Genomic DNA, 22,300 nt, shown 5'->3' on the forward strand with positions numbered 1-22,300 from the left:
ATTGAATAACATCGGGGAGAGGCTACAACCCTGTCTCACTCCTTTCCCAACCACTTCTTCCCTTTCATGCCCCTCGACTCTTATGACTGCCATCTGGTTTCTGTATAAATTATAAATAGCCTTTCGCTCCCTGTATTTTACCCCTGCCACCTTTAGAATTTGAAAAAGAGTATTCCAGTCAACATTTTCAAAAGCTTTCTCTAAGTCTACAAATGCTAGAAACGTAGGTTTGCCTTTTCTTAATCTTTCTTCTAAGATAAGTCGTAAGGTCAGTATTGCCTCACGTGTTCCAACATTTCGACGGAATCCAAACTGATCCTCCCCGAGGTCTGCATCTACCAGTTTTTCCATTCGTCTGTAAAGAATTCGCGTTAGTATTTTGCAGCCGTGGCTTATTAAAATGATGGTTCGGTAATTTTCACATCTGTCAGCACCTGCTTTCTTTGGGATTGGAATTATTATATTCTTCTTGAAGTCTGAGGGTATTTCGCCTGTCTCATACATCTTGCTCACCAGCTGGTAGAGTTTTGTCAGGACTGGTTGTCCCAAGGCCGTCAGTAGTTCTAATGGAATGTTGTCTACTCCGGGGGCCTTGTTTCGACTCAGGTCTTTCAGTGCTCTGTCAAACTCTTCACGCAGTATCGTATCTCCCATTTCGTCTTCATCTACATCCTCTTCCATTTCCATAATATTGTCCTCAAGTACATCGCCCTTGTATAAACCTTCTATATACTCCTTCCACCTTTCTGCCTTCCCTTCTTTGCTTAGAACTGGGCTGCCATCTGAGCTCTTGATATTCATACACGTGGTTCTCTTCTCTCCAAAGGTCTCTTTAATTTTCCTGTAGGCAGTATCTATCTTTCCCCTAGTGAGATAAGCTTCTACATCCTTACATTTGTCCTCTAGCCATCCCTGTTTAGCCATTTTGCACTTCCTGTCGATCTCATTTTTGAGACGTTTGTATTCCTTTTTGCCTGCTTCATTTACTGCATTTTTATACTTTCTCCTTTCATCAATTAAATTCAATATTTCTTCTGTTACCCAAGGATTTCTAGCAGCCCTCTTCTTTGTACCTACTTTATCCTCTGCTGCCTTCACTACTACATCCCTCAGAGCTACCCATTCTTCTTCTACTGTATTTCTTTCCCCTATTCCTGTCAATTGTTCCCTTATGCTCTCCCTGAAACTCTGTACAACCTCTGGTTCTTTCAGTTTACCCAGGTCCCACCTCCTTAATTTCCCACATTTTTGCAGTTTCTTCAGTTTTAATCTACAGGTCATAACCAATAGATTGTGGTCAGAGTCCACATCTGCCCCTGGAAATGTCTTACAACTTAAAACCTGGTTCCTAAATCTCTGTCTTACCATTATATAATCTATCTGATACCTTTTAGTATCTCCAGGGTTCTTCCACGTATACAACTTTCTTTCATGATTCTTAAACCAAGTGTTAGCTATGATTAAGTTGTGCTCTGTGCAAAATTCTACTAGGCGGCTTCCTCTTTCATTTCTTAGCCCCAATCCATATTCACCTATTATGTTTCCTTCTCTCCCTTTTCCTACACTCGAATTCCAGTCACCCATTACTATTAAATTTTCGTCTCCCTTCACTATCTGAATAATTTCTTTTATTTCATCGTACATTTCTTCAATTTCTTCATCATCTGCAGAGCTAGTTGGCATATAAATGGGACTTAATTTCTGCGGTCGTCAGTCCCCTAGAACTTAGAACTACCTAAACCTAACTAACCTAAGGACATCACACACATCCGTGCTCGAGGCAGGATTCGAACTTGCGACCGTAGTGGTCGCGCGGTTCCAGACCTACAAGCGCTCGGCCGCTTCGGCCGCCATTTACCGGAGTGATGCGTGGCTTATGAGCAGCCGCTCGACCGTGAAATCCAAGTTTTCTGACCTCACGCCTAGCAGTCATAGGACTTGCAGCGGAACCTGATGCAGTTTGGAATTCCTGTGTGATGGTCTGGACAGATGTCTGCCTATTACACATTACGACCCTCTTCAACTGTCGGCGGTCTGTTAGTCAACAGGTCGGCCTGTACGCTTTTGTTCTGTACGTGTCCCTTCACGTTTGCACTTGACTATCTCATCGGAAACAGACAACCAAGGGATGTTTAGGAGTGTGGAAACGTCGCGTACAAACGTATGACAAAGGTGACACAGGATCGCCTGACCTCATTCGAAGTGAGTTCTGTGGAGCGCCCCCTTCTGCTCTACATCTACATCTACTTACATACTGCGCAATCCACGATATGGTGCGTGGCGGAGGGTACTTCGTATCACAACCACCATCTTCTCTCCCTGTTCTACTCCCAAACAGAACGAGGGAAAAATGACTGCCTATATGCCTCTGTACGAGCCCTAATCTCTCTTATCTTTGTCGTCTTCTCGCGAAATGTAAGTTGGCGGCAGTAAAATTGTATTGCAGTGAGCCTCAAATGCTGGTTCTCTAAGTTTCCTCAGTAGCGATTCACGAAAAGAACGCTTCCTTTCCTCTAGAGACACCCACCCGAGTTCCTGAAGCATTTCCGTAACACTCGCTTGGTGATCAAACCTACCAGTAACAAATCTAGCAGCCCGCCTCTGAATTGCTTGTCCCTCAATGCGAGCTGATAGGGATCCCAAACGCGCCAGCAGTACTCAAGAATAGGTCGTATTAGTGATTTATAAGCGGTCTCCTTTACAGATGAACCACATCTTCCCAAAATTCTACCAAAGAACCGAAGACGACTATCCGCCTTCCCCACGACGGCCATTACATGCTTGTCCCACTTCATATCGCTCTGCAATGTTATGCCGAAACATTGAATCCACGTGACTGTGTCAAGCGCTACACTACTAAATGAAGTATTCAAACATTACGGGACTCTTTTTCCTATTCATCTACATTAATTTAGATTTATCTATATTTAGAGTTAGCTGTCATTCTTTACACCAATCAAAAATCCTGTCCAAGTCATCCTCTATCCTCCTACAGTGACGCAACGAGGGCACCTTACCGTGCACCACAGCATCATCAGCAAACAGCCGCACATTGCTATCCACCCTATCCAAAAGGTAATTTATGTAGGTAGAAAACAACAGCGGACCTATCCCACTTCCCTGGGGCACTCCAGATGATACCTTCACCTACGATCAACACTCATCATCGAGGACAACGATGGCAAATGGAAATGGAAATGCCGTGTGCCTAAGGCTTCACGTCGGGTAGACAGGTCGCCTGGTACAACTCTTTCGAGTTGACGCCACTTCGGTGACTTGCGTGTCTGATGGCTCTGAACACTATGGGACTTACCATCTGAGGTCATCAGTCCCCTAGACTTAGAACTACTTAAACCTAACTAACCTAAGGACATCACACACATCCATGCCCGAGGCAGGATTCGAACCTGCGACCGTAGCGGTTGTGCCGTTGCAGACTGAAGCGGCTAGAACCGCTCTGCTACACCGTCCGGCGTTCCCCAAGGAAGTTATAGGCCCTCCATTGTTTCTGATCTACATTAACGATACAGGAAACAAAATGAGTAGCCGTCTTAGATTGTTTACACATGATGCTGTCATTTACCCTCTTGTAAAGTCATCAGATGATCAAAACGACTTGCAAAATGATTTAGATAAGGTATCTGTATGGTGCGAAAAGTGGCAACTGACCCTGAATAAAGAAAATTGCGACGTTATTCACATGACTACTAATGCAAATGCGCTAAATTTCGATTACGCGATAAGTCGGACAAATCTGAATGCTGCAAATTCAACTAAATACTTAGGGATTACAGTTACAGATAACCTAAATTGGTACGATGACATAGATAATGTTGTGGGTAGAGCAAACCAAAGACTGCGATTCATTGGCAGAACACTTAGAAGGTGCAACAGGTCTACTAAAAAGACTGCTTACACCAAGCTTGTCCGCCCTATTCTGGAGTATTGCTGCGCGGTGTGGGATCCGCATCAGGTGGGACTGACGGATGACACGGAAAAAAGTTCGAAGAATGGCAGCTTGTTTTGTTTTATCGCGAAATAGCGGTGATAGTGTCACACACATGATGCGTGAACTGGAGTAGCAATCATTAAAACATCGCGTTTCTCGTTGTGGCGGGATCTTGTCATAAAATTTCAGTTACCAGTTTTATCCTCCAATTGCGACAATACTCCGTTGGCGTCGACCAACATAGGAAGAAATGATCTTCACGATAAAACAAGAGGAATCAGGGCTCACACAGAAAAATTTAATGCTTGTCTTACCCGCACGCCGTTCGAGAGTGGGACGGTGGGAGAGAGAGCTTGAAGGTGGTTCATTGAACCCTCTGCCAGGCACTTTATTGTGAATAGCAGAGTAATCACGTAGAAGTGGATATACCCTTGTTCCGACAAGGAGCGATCTAAGGTTGAGGGACATATGACCAGCATGAGTCCAATCCTGCGGGTCGTTATTGCTAGAAAATCGATCCTAACGATGGCGCTGCTTCTCTCAGTTTCACGGAGTGGGACTCTTTCCTGATCTACGTTCATATCTCAGAGATAATCCGAGGACGTACTGGGAACCGAACCCAGGTCATCCTGAACCAAAGGGAGCTATGTTAACCATTCAGCTACAGGGGCAGTCACAAATATAGCTGTCACAAATATACTGTCGGATGTACACTCCTGGAAATTGAAATAAGAACACCGTGAATTCATTGTCCCAGGAAGGGGAAACTTTATTGACACATTCCTGGGGTCAGATACATCACATGATCACACTGACAGAACCACAGCCATATAGACACAGGCAACAGAGCATGCACAATGTCGGCACTAGTACAGTGTATATCCACCTTTCGCAGCAATGCAGGCTGCTATTCTCCCATGGAGACGATCGTAGAGATGCTGGATGTAGTCCTTTGGAACGGCTTGCCATGCCATTTCCACCTGGTGCCTCAGTTGGACCAGCGTTCGTGCTGGACGTGCAGACCGCGTGAGACGACGCTTCATCCAGTCCCAAACATGCTCAATGGGGGACAGATCCGGAGATCTTGCTGGCCAGAGTAGTTGACTTACACCTTCTAGAGCACGTTGGGTGGCACGGGATACATGCGGACGTGCATTGTCCTGTTGGAACAGAAAGTTCCCTTGCCGGTCTAGGAATGGTAGAACGATGGGTTCGATGACGGTTTGAATGTACCGTGCACTATTCAGTGTCCCCTCGACGATCACCAGAGGTGTACGGCCAGTGTAGGAGATCGCTCCCCAAACCATGATGCCGGGTGTTGGCCCTGTGTGCCTCGGTCGTATGCAGTCCTGATTGTGGCGCTCACCTGCACGGCGCCAAACACTCATACGACCATCATTGGCACCAAGGCAGAAGCGACTCTCATCGCTGAAGACGACACGTCTCCATTCGTCCCTCCATTCACGCCTGTCGCGACACCACTGGAGGCGGGCTGCACGATGTTGGGGCGTGAGCGGAAGACGGCCTAACGGTGTGCGGGACCGTAGCCTAGCTTCATGGAGACGGTTGCGAATGGTCCTCGCCGATACCCCAGGAGCAACGGTGTCCCTAATTTGCTGGGAAGTGGCGGTGCGGTCCCCTACGGGACTGCGTAGGATCCTACGGTCTTGGCGTGCATCCGTGCGTCGCTGCGGTCCGGTCCCAGGTCGACGAGCACGTGCACCTTCCGCCGACCACTGGCGACAACATCGATGTACTGTGGAGACCTCACGCCCCACGTGTTGAGCAATTCGGCGGTACGTCCACCCGGCCTCCCGCATGCCCACTATACGCCCTCTCTCAAAGTCCGTCAACTGCACATACGGTTCACGTCCACGCTGTCGCGGCATGCTACCAGTGTTAAAGACTGCGATGGAGCTCCGTATGCCACGGCAAACTGGCTGACACTGACGGCGGCGGTGCACAAATGCTGCGCAGCTAGCGCCATTGGACGGCCAACACCGCGGTTCCTGGTGTGTCCGCTGTGCCGTGCGTGTGATCATTGCTTGTACAGCCCTCTCGCAGTGTCCGGAGCAAGTATGGTGGGTCTGACACACCGGTGTCAATGTGTTCTTTTTTCCATTTCCAGGAGTGTATTTTTGTGATACAATTGTGCAGGGTGGTTCAGAAGTCCTTTGACAATTGCTTGAAGGCGATAACCAGTGTTTCTTATTTCTTGCAGATACTCCTGAAGAATACTGGCAACTGCAGAAACAATGGCCTTGTTTTGGCTTGATCGTGAGGGATGACCTACCAAGAGATCCAACAGGACTTACTAGGGAAGTTTAGAAAGCCACGCCCATCTAGGCAAGCTATCATGGATTTAGTGAGTAATTCCAAAAGAACAAGAAGTGTTGCTGGTACAGTTGACTTACTATGTTCGGGTAAGGCAGCATGATCACCATAGACACCGTACAGAATGCTATGAACCGCGGTCCAACCGCAAACGACTATTTGGGGGACACACAGATTCTCCTTGAAAAAATGTGCATGCCACATCCAAACTTCACCCTGAAGACATCGCTGCTCGTTTTGCCGTGCGTGTGCGCAGACGTGCTGGAAGCAATATAGGACGAAACTGTAATTCAAAACTTTCTGTACAGTGTTAAATCCACATCTCACACGTGTGGCAGGGTGGATAGACGCAACAATCGTATTTGTACGGGTGAGAGGCTAAACGCAGTTCAGAATTGGGAATGAGACACATCTAAGGTGAATGTGTGGATGAGAGTGCCCAAAACAAAGATATACTGACGTTTGATGTTTGCGAAGAAGACAATACAGGAACAATTTACTTAGACATGCTCTAACAGTATCTGCTACCACAACTGGAACAGGATAGCATAAAAGACACTGATGTTTTACAGCAACATTGCGCACCTGCGCACTTTCGAATCATCGTTCGTGATGACTTGGAAGAAACATTGTCATCTAGACAATGGGTTGTCTGCTCTCCTCACATGACGCTATTGGCTTTCTTTGTTTGGGATTTTGTAAGGTCACAGGTGTACCAGGTAAATATTAATAGCGTAGACCAGGCGATACCGATGCAGTCGGAGCTATAACACAAGAGATGCTGGCGGTAGTGTTTCGTACAAACAAGAGAGATAGGGCTGTGCGTAAATCTGCAGGGTCACCAGATCGAAATGTATTCACTTCTGTTCGCCCCCCCCCCTTCCCTCCCACCCCCCCTCACCCTATGTAGTGTGTAGTGAAGCTGTAACTTCCATTTTGAGAATAAGCATTTGCATCTCCAAAATGTCAAGGGACGTTAGAATCACGCTGTATGAAGCTAACCGACTGTTTCATGTGGAAGACTTTTATCCTTGAAAGGAGTAGGATGTCAAACGGGACCTTGAAGCGGGAGAGGCACCACAGGACATTTTGATCTCTGCTGTCTATACTTTTACAAATAAATTCATAAAACTTTATCAGCATAACCAGGAAGGATTCTGGATTCACTCTCATAGCAGTGGAAGTTCAAAAACGTAACAAAAAATTTTTCTAAAGTGTGAAATTTCATCATTTTTTCACTTACTGGCGGGCCGAAGTGGCCGTGCGGTTCTAGGCGCTGCAGTCTGTAACCGCGAGACCACTACAGTCGCAGGTTCGAATCCTGCTTCGGGCATGAATGTGTGTGAGTTAGTTAGGTTTAAGTAGTTCCAAGTCTAGGGGACTGATGACCTCAGATGTTAAATCCCATAGTGCTTAGAAACATTAAAAGCTTTCCTTTTATCATAAAATTACTTGAAATATTATGATGCAAAATTCCCCTTGTCTGCATTTGCACGGTCTTAAAACTTTCTCACACTAGTTTGTACAGCGTTTGTCAGTAGAACAATGATCTACATATTTACTTTAGACCAAATTCACGCATTATTGACACTAATAAAAGCATATACAAAACTGTACAGACATAAGTAAAAAAGCCTTCAAGAAACAAACAGAACAATTGACAAAAACATTCTCTTGACATGTTTCTTGAATATCTCTGTGCACTGCTGGACTCTGATGCTCAAGTTCCTTAACTACATTATAGTTCTTTATGTTTAGTCCTGTCCGCTACTGTCCTCTAGCAGATGAAAATTAGGAATACGCGTGTGTGTTGTATGTTAACCAGGGACCTAGAAACCACGGAGAGGCTCCGTCCCCGCCACAGCCGCAGTGGTCTACAACCCCGCGACGACTACCGCAGTCCACTTCACCCCTCCGCCGCCCCACATCAAACCCACGGTTATTGTGCTGTTCGGCCCCCGGTGTACACCCCCCCCTCCCAGGGAACGTCTCACACCAGACGAGTGTAACCCCTATGTTTGCGTGGTAGAGTAATGGTGGTGTACGCGTACACGGAGAACTTGATAGCACAGCAATCGCCGACATAGTGTAACTGAGGCGGAATAAGGGGAACCAGCCCGCATTCGCAGAGGCAGATGGAAAACCGCCTAAAAACCACCCAAAGATTGGCTGGCTCGCCTGACCTCGACACAAGTCCGCTCCAGAAAGGCGTGCGTTAGACCGCTCTGCTAACCGGTTGGGTAGAGCTACGTGCTCGACTGAAACCGCTTCAGAACAGCTGTCACTGTGCACACATGAGTCATTCTCCCGATACACAGGCTCCAAACAGGAGTGACATAAAGCTCCATGCATCACATTGATCATCGTTCGAATCCCGATGGTCCCGTGCCGATTCCATTCGCAACTGATGTCGGGTCAATAAGTGAACACGCAAGGGTGGTCTGCTGCAGATCTGCATGTTCGATGAACGGTGTGCTCCGAAACACTTGCGCGTGCACCAGCATTGTGTTCTTTTGGCAGAGATGCTGCAGGTCAACATGTGTCCTACTTTACACAGCAGACAAACCTCTGAGCCCCACGTTGTGTGAATAGTCGTGTACTTACAACCATTTAGCGCCTAGTGGTAGTTTCACTGTCCTTCTACCTCTTTCCGTAGATGCTCACGACAGTAGCACGTGAACATTCGACCAGCTTCGATGTTCACAGGCTCTCACTCACTCACTCCGTATTCAGGCCACGAGTGGCCTACCGGTACCATCTCAGTGGAGGATGCGGATAGGAGGGGCATGGGGTCAGCATACTGTTCTCCCAGTCGTTATGATGGTATTCTTGACCGAAGCCGCTACTATTCAGTCGAGTAGCTCCTGAATTGGCATCAGGAGGCTGAGTGCACCCCGAAAAATGGCAACAGCACATGGTGGCCTGGATGGTCACCCATCCAAGTGCCGACCACGCCCGACAGCTCTTAACTTCGGCGATCTCCCGGGAACCAGCGTATCCACTGCGGCAAGGCCGTTGACATTCACAGGCTCTGCATAATAATAACCTTCCCTTTGTCAAAATCGCTTATCTGAATGGATTTCCCCATTTGCAGACCATATCTTGGCTAGGGTGATCCTCCGTCCTTGTCAGCTCCGCTTACATACATTTGTTACCACGTCACTTACACCCCCGTGATGTGTGCCTCTTGCCTTCGGCTCGAATTGGCACAGCGCCCAAAGGACTCAGGCCCTCTGGAGGCCTTCCGCCGCCGCTTTTATTCCATCTTAGCCACATATTAGGGCTCTGGCGTTGTATACACTGACGGTTCGGTGGTTGCTGGTCTCATTGGTTATGCTGTAACTCTAGGGGACCATTACGAACAACGATCCTTGCCGGCTGGCTGCAGCATTTTCACTGCTAAGCTGGTCCCCATATTTCGTGCCCTGGAGTATATCCGCTCCCGGTCAAAGGAGTCCTTCGTTATCTGTAGCGACTCCCTGAGCAGTTTACGAGCAATCGACCAGTGTTTCCCTCGCTCTCGTCTGGTGATGGCTGTCCAGGAGTCCCTCCACGCTCTTGCCCGTTGCGGCCGCTCTGTGTTCTTTGTGTGGACCCCCGGTCATGTCGGCATCCCGGCCAATGAACTTGTTGACCGCCTGGCCAAACAGGCCACCAGTGCACCAACCCTGGACATTGGCCCCCCGGAGACTCATTTGCGAACTGTCTTACGCCGCAAAGTTTTCGCGCTTTGGGACACTGAATGGAGCGATCTGACCACGCCCAATAAACTCCGTGCTATCAAGGAGACGACGACTGTGTGGCACTCCTCCTTGCAAGTCTCTCGCAAGTAGTCTGTCGCCCTCAGCCGACTGCGTATTGGGCACACACGGATGACGCGCGCCCACAATTGCGCCGTGAGGACCCCCCTCTATGTCGCTGGGGGTCGGCATTGACAGTGGTCCACATTTTGTTGGGGTGTCGCCTTTTAGCTGCATTTGCACTGCCTGATACAGTCCCTGCTCTTTTAACAGATGACTCTGCCATGGCGGACTTGGTTTTGCGTTTTATTTGGGCAGGGGGCTTTTATCACTTAATGTAATTGTTTGTCCTTTTGCGTTTATTTTGATTCTGGCTTATGGCCTACGATTTTAGTCTGACTTTTTAGTGTGTTTCTCGGTACTTGGCTTTTCCTTTTTTGTTTCTATGGTCGGTTAACCAACGTCACACTCTGTGTGATTTTAGTTCGTCTTGTCTGGTCTTTGTCTAAGTTTCTCTTGTCCTGTGTCGTCTATCTTTTTTCCATTGTCCGTTTTTATTCTTTGTGAGTGTTTTTAAGTTTTGGAACAAGGGACCGATGACCGTAGCAGTCTGGTCCCTTTAATCCTCCAAAACCAACCAACCAACCAACCAACCAACCAGCCATCTCATGGGGACCGGTGTGTCCACTGCGGCAAAGCCGTTGCCGTTCACAGGCTCTGCGCAATATTAACCTTCCCTTTGTCAAAGTCGATTATCTCAATGGATTTCCTCATTTGCAGACCATATGTTGGCTAGCGTTATACCCTGTCTGTGTCTGGTGTGCTTACATACCTCTGATACTGCGTCAACGTGCCCGCAACGCTAACAGGCGGCATCCAAAGCCGCGGTGGGCAGTGGTCACAATGTTTTTGGTTGATTAGTGTACGTCCCACTGCTGACGACAGGGTTAATGCTCGTAATTTTCCGAGTTTGCTCGTGCGGTTGAGTGTGGCTTACCAGGCTGGGCGATGCTGCCGATGGCGAAGAAGAGGCAGACGTAGACGATGTGCTGCGTGCGCGTCCTGTCCGAGTGGAATTCCCCCAGGTAGGCGTACGTCACGGCGGAGGGCCCACACACGCTGCGGGAAACCACACGCAAGAGCATTACTCCACACTGCTGGAGGTTTAGGCAAGAAAGCAACAATGCTACAGTTACAAAATAATTCACAGGAGCTTCAAATATTTGTATGCAGTTAATGAACGTAATATTATGCAGTTCACCATACACCAGTGAAGCAGAAAACACATAAAAAGTATATAAAGAAAAGGATGGAAAAAATGAGGCAAATTACACGAAAGATGAGTATGTTGCAAATAAATTTCAAGAAAAAATGAAGAAAATCGTCTTGACACACACAAGCGTTGGATGAATGACATTTGTTTTGTAGACATACATCTGAGCACAGAAAGCCATGTTACAGTTGTTGCGGAGTAAAGTCAAGCAACGGCCCACCAGTCGGAAACTACAGAGAAGCCCATCGCACGCTGACCAACCACTCTCCAGGACGACAACGCAACAGCAGCGGCCTCTGTGTGGAGATGACATAAGCGCGGCGAACGACTGGCTACGCCCCAGTTGAATAACAGATTCAAGATTAGGCACTTGCGCAGCAGCGACTTAGGGTTCATTGTTTAGCAGCGCGGGTTTAGCTGAGCGGTCTCAGGTGCTGCAGTCATGGACTGTGCGGCTAGTCCCGGCGGAGGTTCGAGTCCTCCCTTGGGCATGGGTGCGTCTGTTTGTCCTTAGGATAACTTTCCTTGCGACACAGCTGTGTGATTGTCAGAGTTAAGCATTTTAATTTTCTTTTTTGTAACAAAACACATTAAGACGATTTGAATTGTTTCTCAAACGAACTGAGTACGTAAGATTCCTAGACTCCAAACATTTGACGACGAGCATAGAGACGGGAGTTCCTCTCGAACTACACTTCCTGACGAAAAATGTTAAGCACTGCAAAGTGGAGGAAGAAACGAAATGAAATTTCCCCAATATGGAGGCTATGTGATCTTAATGCAGTGACTATAAAATCCAGTCAATCGTACAAAGAATTTGCTGGTTGTTGTTGTTATGGTTTGATGCAGCTCTCTGTGCTACTATTCCTTGTGCAAGCCTCTGCATCTCTGAATAACTACTGCAACTTACATCCTTCTGAATCTGCGTAGCGTATACTTCTCGTGGTCTGCCTCTACGATATTTACCCTCCACGCTTCCCTCAAATACTAAACTGGTGATCCCTTGATGTCTCAAAATGTGTTCTACCAACCGATCTCTTCTTCTTGTTAAGTTGTGAAACAAATTCCTCTTCTCCCTAATTCTATTCAATACCTCCTCATTAGTTACATGATCTAACTGTTTAATCTTCAGTACAACATTCTGTAGCACAACATTCCGAAAGCTTCTATTCTCTTCTTGTGCAAACTGTTTATCGTCCATGTTGGCGTACATACATGGCTACACTCCATACAAATACTTTCCTGAAAGACTTCCTGACACTTAACTCCATACTCGATGTTAACAAATTTCTCTTCGTCAGAAACGCTTTCATTGCCATAGCCAGTCTACGTTTTATGTTCTCTCTACTCTGATCATCATTATTTATTTTGCTCCCCAAATAACAAAGCTCATTTACTACTTTAAGTGCCTCATTTCCTACTCTAATACCCTCAGCATCACCCGATTTAATTCGGCTACGTTCCATTATCCTTGTTTTGCTTTTGTTGATGTTCATCTTACATCCACCTTTCAAGACACTGTCCATTCCGTTCAACTGCTCTTCCAGTCCTTTCCTGACTCCGACAGAATTACAATGTCATCGGCAAACATCAAAGTTTTTATTTCTTTTCCATGGATTTTAATTCTTTCTCCAAATTTTTCTTTTGTTTCCTTTACTGCTTGCCCAATATATAGATTGAATAACATCGGAGATAGGCTGCAACCCTGTCTCATTCCCTTCTCAACCACTGCTTCACTTTCATGCCCCCTCGACTCTTATAACTGACATCTGGTTTCTGTACAAACTGTAAGTAGTCTTTATCTCCCTGTATTTGACCCCTGACAGCTTCAGAATTTGAAAGAGAGTATTCTAGACAACATTGTCAAAAGCTTCCTCTAAATTTACAAATACTAGAAACGTAGGTTTGCCTTTTCTTAATCTATCTTTTAAGATACGTCGTAGGTTCAGTATTGTCTCGCATGTCCTAACATTTCTACGGAATCCAGACTGATCTTGCCCAAGGTCGGCGTCTACCGGTTCTTCTATTCGTCTGTAAAAAAATTGTGTTAGTATTTTACAGCCGCAACTTATTAAACTGATAGTTCAGTAATTTTCACCTTTCAATACGTGCTTTCTTCAGGATTGGAATTATTATATTCTTCTTGAAGTCTTAAGGTATTTTGTCTGTCTCATACACCTTGCTCACCAGATGGAAGAGTTTTCCCATGATTGGTTCTCCCAACGCTGCCCGTAGTTCCAATGGAATGTTGTATACTCCGGGGGCCTTGTTTCGACTCAGGTCAATTTTCTGGATGAGCCTACTTATCAATATGACATTTATACTGCCCCCATCTGGTCTCGATCCACGCACTGATTCGGTTCGTAAAGTTCTCACAAAATGGTGGTATTCCCTCCTGAGGCAAGCTCGCCTGCTGGTGCTGTAACTGATCTCTAATATCCAGGCTACTGGAAATGGGATGAAGACGATGACTGAGCTGGACCCAAACGTGTTATATTGGGGGCACATCTGGGAAACTTGGTGGCCACAGGACTGTATCTCAGCCCTGTGCAAGACAGGTCATAGAGACATATGCCACGCGTGGATGGCAATAAGCCTGTTGAAGAGTTCGCCCACAACAGCGAGAGGCGAGGATGCATGGTGTCCATGAGGTAATTATTGTACCACCAGAGTCCCCTCAATCACTAACAGCTGTGGTCTCAAGTCATACCAGATGGCTCCACACACAGTGCCGGCCGCTGTGGTCGAGCGGTTCTAGGCAATTCAGTCTAGAACCGCGCTGTTGCTACAGTTTCAGGTTCGAATCCTGCCTCGGGCATGGATGTGTGTGCTGTCCTTAGGTCAGTTACGTTTAAGTAGCTCTAAGTCTAGGGGACTGATGACCTCAGATGTTAAGTCCCATAGTGCTTTGAGCCATTTGAACCATTTGAAGTAGCGCCAGCCACTGTGTATCTACAAAAAATTTGGAGAATGGCATCTCTCTTCAGGTTCAAATGGCTCTGAGCACTATGGGACTTCTGAGGTCATCAGTCCCCTAGAACTTAGAACTACTTAAACCTAACCAACCTAAGGACATCACACACATCCATGCCCGAGGCAGGATCGAACCTGTGATCGTACCGGTCGTGTGGTTCCAGACTGTAGCGCCTAGAACCGCTCCGCCACACGGCTGGCCCTCTCTTCAGGTCGTCACCTCTCTTCAGGTCTCGAAGCAATGGAGCACGATGATACAGAATGTTGCAGTGACTACGTATCTTCTTGGGGGGGGGGGGGGGGGAACGATCACCATAATAAAATAAGGGAAATCAGAGCTCTTACAGACAGATATAGGTGTTCATTCTTTCCGCGTTATACGAGATTGAAATTATAGAGAATTGTGAAGGTGGTTCGATGAACCCTCTGCTAGGCACTTAATGTGTTTTGCAGGGTATCCATGTAGATGCAGATGTAGTCGCTGACGATGGTCATTTGAGGTTCATTCTTGACACAATGCTACTGGATTCATAAGCATTCTATGTTGCCTGGGCACAGCACCATTTCAAAGAGACCAGTTCGTGTTAGGGAGTTAACAGCAGCATACCTATGGGGGCAGTAATTCCCTTGACCATTGATGCTGATCTCGCAGCAATGGTGCAGGATGACACAGAATGTTGCAGTGACACCATAACTTATGCTGGGATGACAGGCAGATATGGGAAGGGATTACCATGCGCTGTGTACAGTATGTCGAGCCTCCCTTGCAGCGACCTTGCATCGACCTTGCATCGTCGACCAGAACTTTGACGATGTCCCAGTGCAGTCAGAATTAGAGCACTGGCACATCTGGATAAGCCACAAAATCTAAATATTGCTCAATTCAACAAGCTTCATCAAATTGGGAATTAATTATGTATGGTGTTCCTTAAGGTTCCATCTTGGATCCATCGCTTTTCTTGTGTACGTTAGTGACATCTCGTCTGTTGCATTGCCAGGTGATACAAACATTGCAATAAGCAGCAAGTCAAATACAGATTTAGAAATGGCTGATAACCAAATTTTTACTGACGTTAATAAATAGTTTAACGCTGTCACTGTAACTAACTTTGAAAAGATCCACTTATGCAGTTCAGAACCTGTAAGAGATTTCCTTCCAACATGTGAATAACATATTGAGACATGCAGATCGAAGAGGTTGACAGTGTTAAATTCCTGAGATTACAGATCAGTAATAAATTCACTTGAGATGGTCTTACATAGAACTGCTAAGGTGCCTAAACAAGTCTACATTTGTAGTGAGAATGTCAGCTGAAGAAGATATAAATACAAAAACCTTGCACACTTTGCTTACTTTCATTGTATTATGCCATATGGGATCATATTCTGGCGTAACTCGCCAAACCGAGCAAAGGTTTTTAGAGTGTAAAATCGTGTAATAAGACTCATTTCTGGTGTAAATTGAAGAACATCATGTAGAAACCTGTTCAAGAAACTTTGTATTCTAACCACTGTTTCTCAGTATATTTATTCCTCAATGAAAGTTGTTGCAAGTAATATACTTTTGTTTCCAACCAGCAGCTCAGTACATGCTATCAATACTGGGAATAATAACCATCTACATAAAAATCTAAAATCACTTACCTTGGTCCGAGAAGAGGTGCAGTATTCAAGAACACACATTTTCAATGAACTTCCAAAAATCATTAAAAATTTGGTTTCAGATAAAGCACAGTTTAAACAGAGTTTGAAAGCCTTTTTGATAGACAATTCCTTCTACTCTATAGATAAATATCTTAACATGGACTGTTAGACTAATTTAAGTAAAAATGTCTGTTAGCTTTCAGTTTTAGCAGCACTTGGGCGCAACAGTCAAAATTAGGTATTTTGTGTATGATAAATTAATTAAAAGTCCGAAACTATGTCCCATTCTGACTGTATTAATTCTGAAAATATTTGCAGTTTCAGTTTACTGTCACATATTCACATGTTTTGACAATCCCCTGCAAATGATCATCACAGTGAGTATTATATTAAAATGTTTTATGTTGTACTTTCTGACTTGTCCCACATCCACGACAATCATTCATTTCTGGGACAGTGGGATGAAAACTGAATCTATCCTAACAGTCAGGCACCTGTAGAACTCTCTCAGATGCTGATAATGCTGTCTCACATGGTAACATGGGATCTCTTCGTGTCCTTGACAGCCCCTGTACACCTTACCAAGTTTCGTGAAGACACACTAAACATGAATACCAGTAATACATTCTGGCGGTAGTTCTACCTGCCACAGAGAATTGCAACTCTGATCATTTACACGCCCGCTGATGGTGTCTAAAAAGCTAGATTGACATGCAGTGCTTCACTTTTTTGTCAGCTAGCGGGTCCTCTCCTCTTCTGTTTCATTCCCCAAAATTAATGGGATGCAGCACCATCGCTGAGGCCTGATTTCTGAATAACCATGGGTCCATACGAAACTTCCGGACTTCCATAGTTCTAAATGATGACAGTGTTTGAAATAAGTGTAGTCGCTGGTACAAGCGTAGCTGTGGGAATGAAGACGAAACATCTTTAAAAATGAACCAAACGACGCGAAATCATAATAATGAATTTATGATACATCCTTTTATATACGATTTCATGCACTGCTAATTTTAATTTGTAACTTTCGAGAGTAATATTTACATTTACTTGTTGTTGCAGAGAAGGTTAATGAGAAATACGAATATAAAATACAAAGAAGTAAATAAATACGAACTGTACAGGTTAGAACATGTTGTTCACTTCTTACTTGGTGTATCACTAGGGTCACAATAACAGTAGATTGTGTTTTGAGAGTTTAATTACAGTTAGGCCGTAGTAGCAATAAATAAATCACGATACAAGGCTTTTTTGAAAGAATACACAGCCATTTTACTGTATTTTTCTTCTCCACAATCTAGACTTAGGCTTTTACGCCTTTATCGAGTACAATGTTCTGGTACAGTAATGGCGGTGTGTTCTTTCAAAAAATAATGTATGCGTGTGGTTCAGCACCATCGAAAGCAATCAAGGCGACAATGAAACAATGAAATGTCGTGTGACGAGGGCCTCTCGTCGGGCAGACCGTTCGCCTGCTGCAAGTCTTTGACGCCACTTCGGCGACTTGCGCGTCGATGGGGATGATATGATGATGATTAGGACAACACAACACCAAGTCCCTGAGCTGAGAAAATTTCCGGGAATCGAACCCGGGCCCTTTGCATTGACACTCTGTAGCGCTGACCACTCAGCTGCCAGGGGTGGACAAGGGGACAGTGACAAATAGCTTCTCATGGTTGGAATTCACAGTCATATAGTATTTCTTAAAAGATATCATAGTCGCCGTTGACTGTATAAAACATTTATTGTTACTGTTGCAATTTCGGCCTTATGGCCATTTTCAAGGAACGTTGCAAAAGTTACATTCTGTCAGAATATAAAACTATCTGACATGAGTACATTTTGACGACGACATATGCTCATGTCAGACAGTTTTATATTCTGACAGAATGTAACTGTTGCAGTATTACTTGAAAATGCAATAGTAACAATAAGTATTTTATACAGTCAGCGGCGACTATGATGTCTTTTAAGAAATGACAAATAGGTCTGTCGTCATCGAAAGAATATTCGTTTAGAAAAGAAAAGTCGACTTGTACTACGGGCAGAGATTATGCACTATCGCAGTGTTCACTGCTGTTATCTATGACATTGCTGTATACAAATTATGCAATAAATAAGTACTTTAAACTCACGCCGTCTCGACAAATAAAATGGTATTTGATAAAAAATAATGTGAAAATGGAGTCTCTTTTCGTTAGCTTTGTAAAATGCAGGTACGAAGTTGGGCATCCATGACTCCCTTTTGCTTCTGATTGTTCAAAGTATCAGTTACGTTAAACTGTTCCACATACAGTAAGTTTTAGCACAAAAGCGACATGCAGTGCCCTAAAAACTGTTTCTATCGATGCCTCATTCATCCCTGCATGATTAGTAAGAGTTGAGAAGAAGGTATGTTAACTTGAGAAATAATATGGGCGATGATAGAGGAGATGGAGAGGTTCGAAGGCCGAGCGGTGAGTATCATGATGCGTTTATTTAACAATCGCGAGGGCGTTACGAAGACGCGTATCGAACCTCAGTGACACGGGCTGTAAAGTGAGTGTGTCTTGGAAAGGTTTACTGATAACGTAATGGGAGCGTACATTCAAGACACGTCAGGCACCAGAATACCAATGCGATCTCAAGCTTTCCAGCCGGTGGTTTCATTGGCGTCGTCTATGCCACCCTCTGTGCCCTTTTCGTGTCGGTTCCGTGCGGAAGTGTGTCTAATATGTTTTCCTCGGCCACTCATAAGAAAACCTAGTGATTTCGAAGCTGGTCGTCGCGGTTCTGACCTCCATTGCGGAGTCGTCAAGAGGAGGGGTCAAATGTGGGTTAGAGGTAGGACTGTCGATATTTTTAAAAAACGTCGGGAGTCAGATATATCGTTATTTAACAGAAAATAGCTACAAGGCCTCGATACAGCAAAGACGGATAGCGATATATCGACGTTCCTGCTTGTAAAAATATCGGCTGCACATTTAAATATTCTGAGGTTTTAGAACTGTACCAGGTGTGTTCAAAAAGTAAGGTGACTTAATATTTTAATGAAAAATATTTATTTATTCATCAATATTCGTGTTTTCCACTGCAAAAAAAAAAAAAAATAATGGCTCTGAGCACTATGGGACTTAACTTCTCAGGTCATCAGTCCCTTAGAACTTAGAAGTACTTAAACGTAACTAACCTAAGGATATCACACACAACCATGCCCGAGGCAGGTTTCGAACCTGCGACCCTAATGCTCGGCATAAAGTTAGTTAAGAAATGAAATACAGCAGGATGTCCGCTGCAACGGGAGGTGTAGAACAGAGTAGGAATACAATTGCGGTTGTGATTAACTGGGGTGTGTCTATTTGTTATCTGAGGTATTACGAATGATTGACACTTATAGCTGTTGCCACTTCTAAGGCCGCTGTTACACTATTACACTCCTTTGACAAAGAAATATTATCAGATATTCGTCTGATAAAGATGTGTGAACTGGCGCTAAAAATGGGTATTACACTGTCATCATATTTTCGTGAAAGTTCAAGGCGGACCGAAAACTAGAACTTGTTGTTATGAGCTGCAGTTGCTTGAACCACAATTGAACTGTGTGTGCGTTTGGAAGAGAAGCGGCGGAAAACAAGCTGTGCGTTTTAGGTCGAGATAGTAAAAGCATTCAGCAAAATTTGTTACGAGAGCTGCTAGTGTAGGACGTCAAGTCTTAATATACGAGTACACATAATTTACGAACGGGTGAAAGTGCATTTCAGTATTTGCTCTGTAAAGTGGCTTCTCATACTGCAAAGTATAATACTCACTTGACAGATGCTATATTTGCAGAAGGCAGGCTCAACGTAACACTGCAATTTCTCGTTACACGAGAGAGCTACTCTAGTTTACAATACAGCGCTGGAATACCACAGTGCACATTAACCAAAATAGTTCCAGAAACATCTGAAGCTATTTATAAAGCTGCGAAGTGGGAATATGTAAGAGTAAATAAATGGTTAGTACACTAATGGGCCGGCCGGAGTGGTCGAGCGGTTCTAGGGGCTACAGTCTGGGACCGCGCGGCCGCTACGGTCGCACGTTCGAATCCTGCCTCGGGCATGGATGTGTGTGATGTCCTTAGGTTAGTTAGGTTTAAGTAGTTCTAAGTTCTAGGGAACTGATGAGCTCAGAATTTAAGTCCCATGGTGCTCAGAGCCTTTTGAACCATTTTTTACACTAATGGGGGCAATAAGAACTATTTGTATTTCTGAATAACTTAATTAATAGAATTAGTCTTCCAACAACAAGAAAATTAATAAAAGGTACGAAAAAGACGAAGCTCTTGTTAGATTGTGCCACCCAGGATTCAAAAGTAGGCGAAGTAGAAAGGAGAGCTAAGAAAAAAAAATATTTTAGAGAGTGACCACCACCGTTATTCCGTCTTGCTGAAAAGCTGCCTGGATATTCCCTAATGTTGAGGTGGATGGCTGTAGCGGAGATTGCGCACATGGTGTCGCCTACAGTGCGTTCCATCTGTCCATGATCACGCGATTAATAGCGTGCTCTGTGACATTTGCTCAGCCCCACCCGAGTCAAAGCAAGAGTATTAAGAAGATTCGAAGGGCCACACCAACTAAACACTGCATCCCTGATTAAACACACACACACACACACACACACACACACACACACACACACACACACACACACACACACACACACACACACACACACCAAATCTACGATGAGGCTCTAGATTTATTCACACTTATTTGACGAAAGGCGAGGTTTGTCAGAGTTCCCTATTACACTGCCTAATTTCTTTTCACCTTTACCTCGCACACATACACTGATTAGCCACTGCAATTTGACCACAGTCCGCTGTGACACTGAATGCCACCTGGTGTGCCAAAGGTATGTGACACAGTGAGGAAAGTATGTAAGCAGATCAGAGATGCATGGGGAACCATTCTAATGATGATTCTGGCCACAAATTGGGACCAAACAAGGTATGGTCAGGTTCACTGTTTGGGTTCCTTAAGGGTTCCGTTATATGTGTAGTCAGGACGTACTTAATTCATTACATAACAAATTAGAGACTACTTGCATTTTCCATAACCTGTCAAAGGTCTTTCACTGTGCGAGTCACAGCATTCTCTTGAGTAAATTAGAATATTATGTAGTGACTGATGGTGCTGCAAAATTGTTATAGTATTACGTAACCAACAGTATACAGTGGCTGTTATTGCAAAATACCTGTTGAGTAATCAATCTGTCTTCGTCTGATAGGGGATTAACTATATGTGATGTTCCTCAAGGTTTCATCTTGGGTCCATTGCTTTTCCTTGTGTATATTAATTACCTCTTGTCTGTTACTTTGCCAGATACTGAGTTTATTTTGTTGACAAGTGATATAAACATTGATTAAATAGCAAGTGAAAAGTACAGATTTAGAAATGGCTGATAATCAGATTTTCACTAACATTAATAAATGGTTTAAAGAGATTTCACTGTCAGTAAACTTTAAAAAGACTTCCTTCCAGCATGTGTATAACATCTGAAGACTTGAAGATAGAAGATGGTTGATGGTGTTACATTTTTGGGAATATACCCCGATAATAGATTCAGTTACCAGCCGAAGTGCCAAGCCGTTCTAGGTGCTTTAGTCTGGAACCGCGCGACCGCTATGGTCGCAGGTTCGAATACTGCTTCAGGCATGGATGTGTGTGATGTCCTTAGGTTAATTAGGTTTAAGTAGTTCTAAGTTCTAGGTGACTTATTACCTCAGATGTTAAGTCCCATAGTGCTCAGAACCATTTGAGCCAGCCAATAAATTCAGTTGCAAGGGCACACTACAGAACTGCAGAAGCACCCAAACAAGGCTTTATTTGCAATGTGAATAATGTGATATGTAGGAGATATAAATATAAAAAAGACTTGCATACTTAGCTTAGTTCATTGTTCTATGTCGTATGGGATCATACACTCCTGGAAATTGAAATAAGAACACCGTGAATTCATTGTCCCAGGAAGGGGAAAATTTATTGACACATTCCTGGGGTCAGATACATCACATGATCACACTGACAGAACCACAGGCAACAGAGCATGCACAATGTCGGCACTAGTACAGTGTATATCCACCTTTCGCAGCAATGCAGGCTGCAATTCTCCCATGGAGACGATCGTAGAGATGCTGGATGTAGTCCTGTGGAACGGCTTGCCATGCCATTTCCACCTGGCGCCTCAGTTGGACCAGCGTTCGTGCTGGACGTGCAGACCGCGTGAGACGACGCTTCATCCAGTCCCAAACATGCTCAATGGGGGACAGATCCAGAGATCTTGCTGGCCAGGGTAGTTGACTTACACCTTCTAGAGCACGTTGGGTGGCACGGAATACATGCGGACGTGCATTGTCCTGTTGGA

At 44.8% G+C, this 22,300-nt stretch overlaps 1 protein-coding gene across 1 annotated transcript in view; it reads right to left on the reverse strand.

The window, feature by feature from the left end:
• Positions 1 to 22,300, reverse strand: part of LOC126293755 (synaptic vesicle glycoprotein 2B-like) — a 157,184-nt gene that overhangs the window by 66,622 nt on the left and 68,262 nt on the right. Inside the window, exon 5 of the mRNA XM_049987106.1 lies at positions 11,021 to 11,142. Within this exon, the coding sequence (XP_049843063.1) occupies positions 11,021 to 11,142 (122 nt within the window). The remainder of the gene's footprint in view (positions 1 to 11,020; positions 11,143 to 22,300) is intronic.

Source organism: Schistocerca gregaria, chromosome 10 (genome assembly GCF_023897955.1).
Source record: "Schistocerca gregaria isolate iqSchGreg1 chromosome 10, iqSchGreg1.2, whole genome shotgun sequence".
NCBI lineage: Eukaryota > Metazoa > Arthropoda > Insecta > Orthoptera > Acrididae > Schistocerca > Schistocerca gregaria.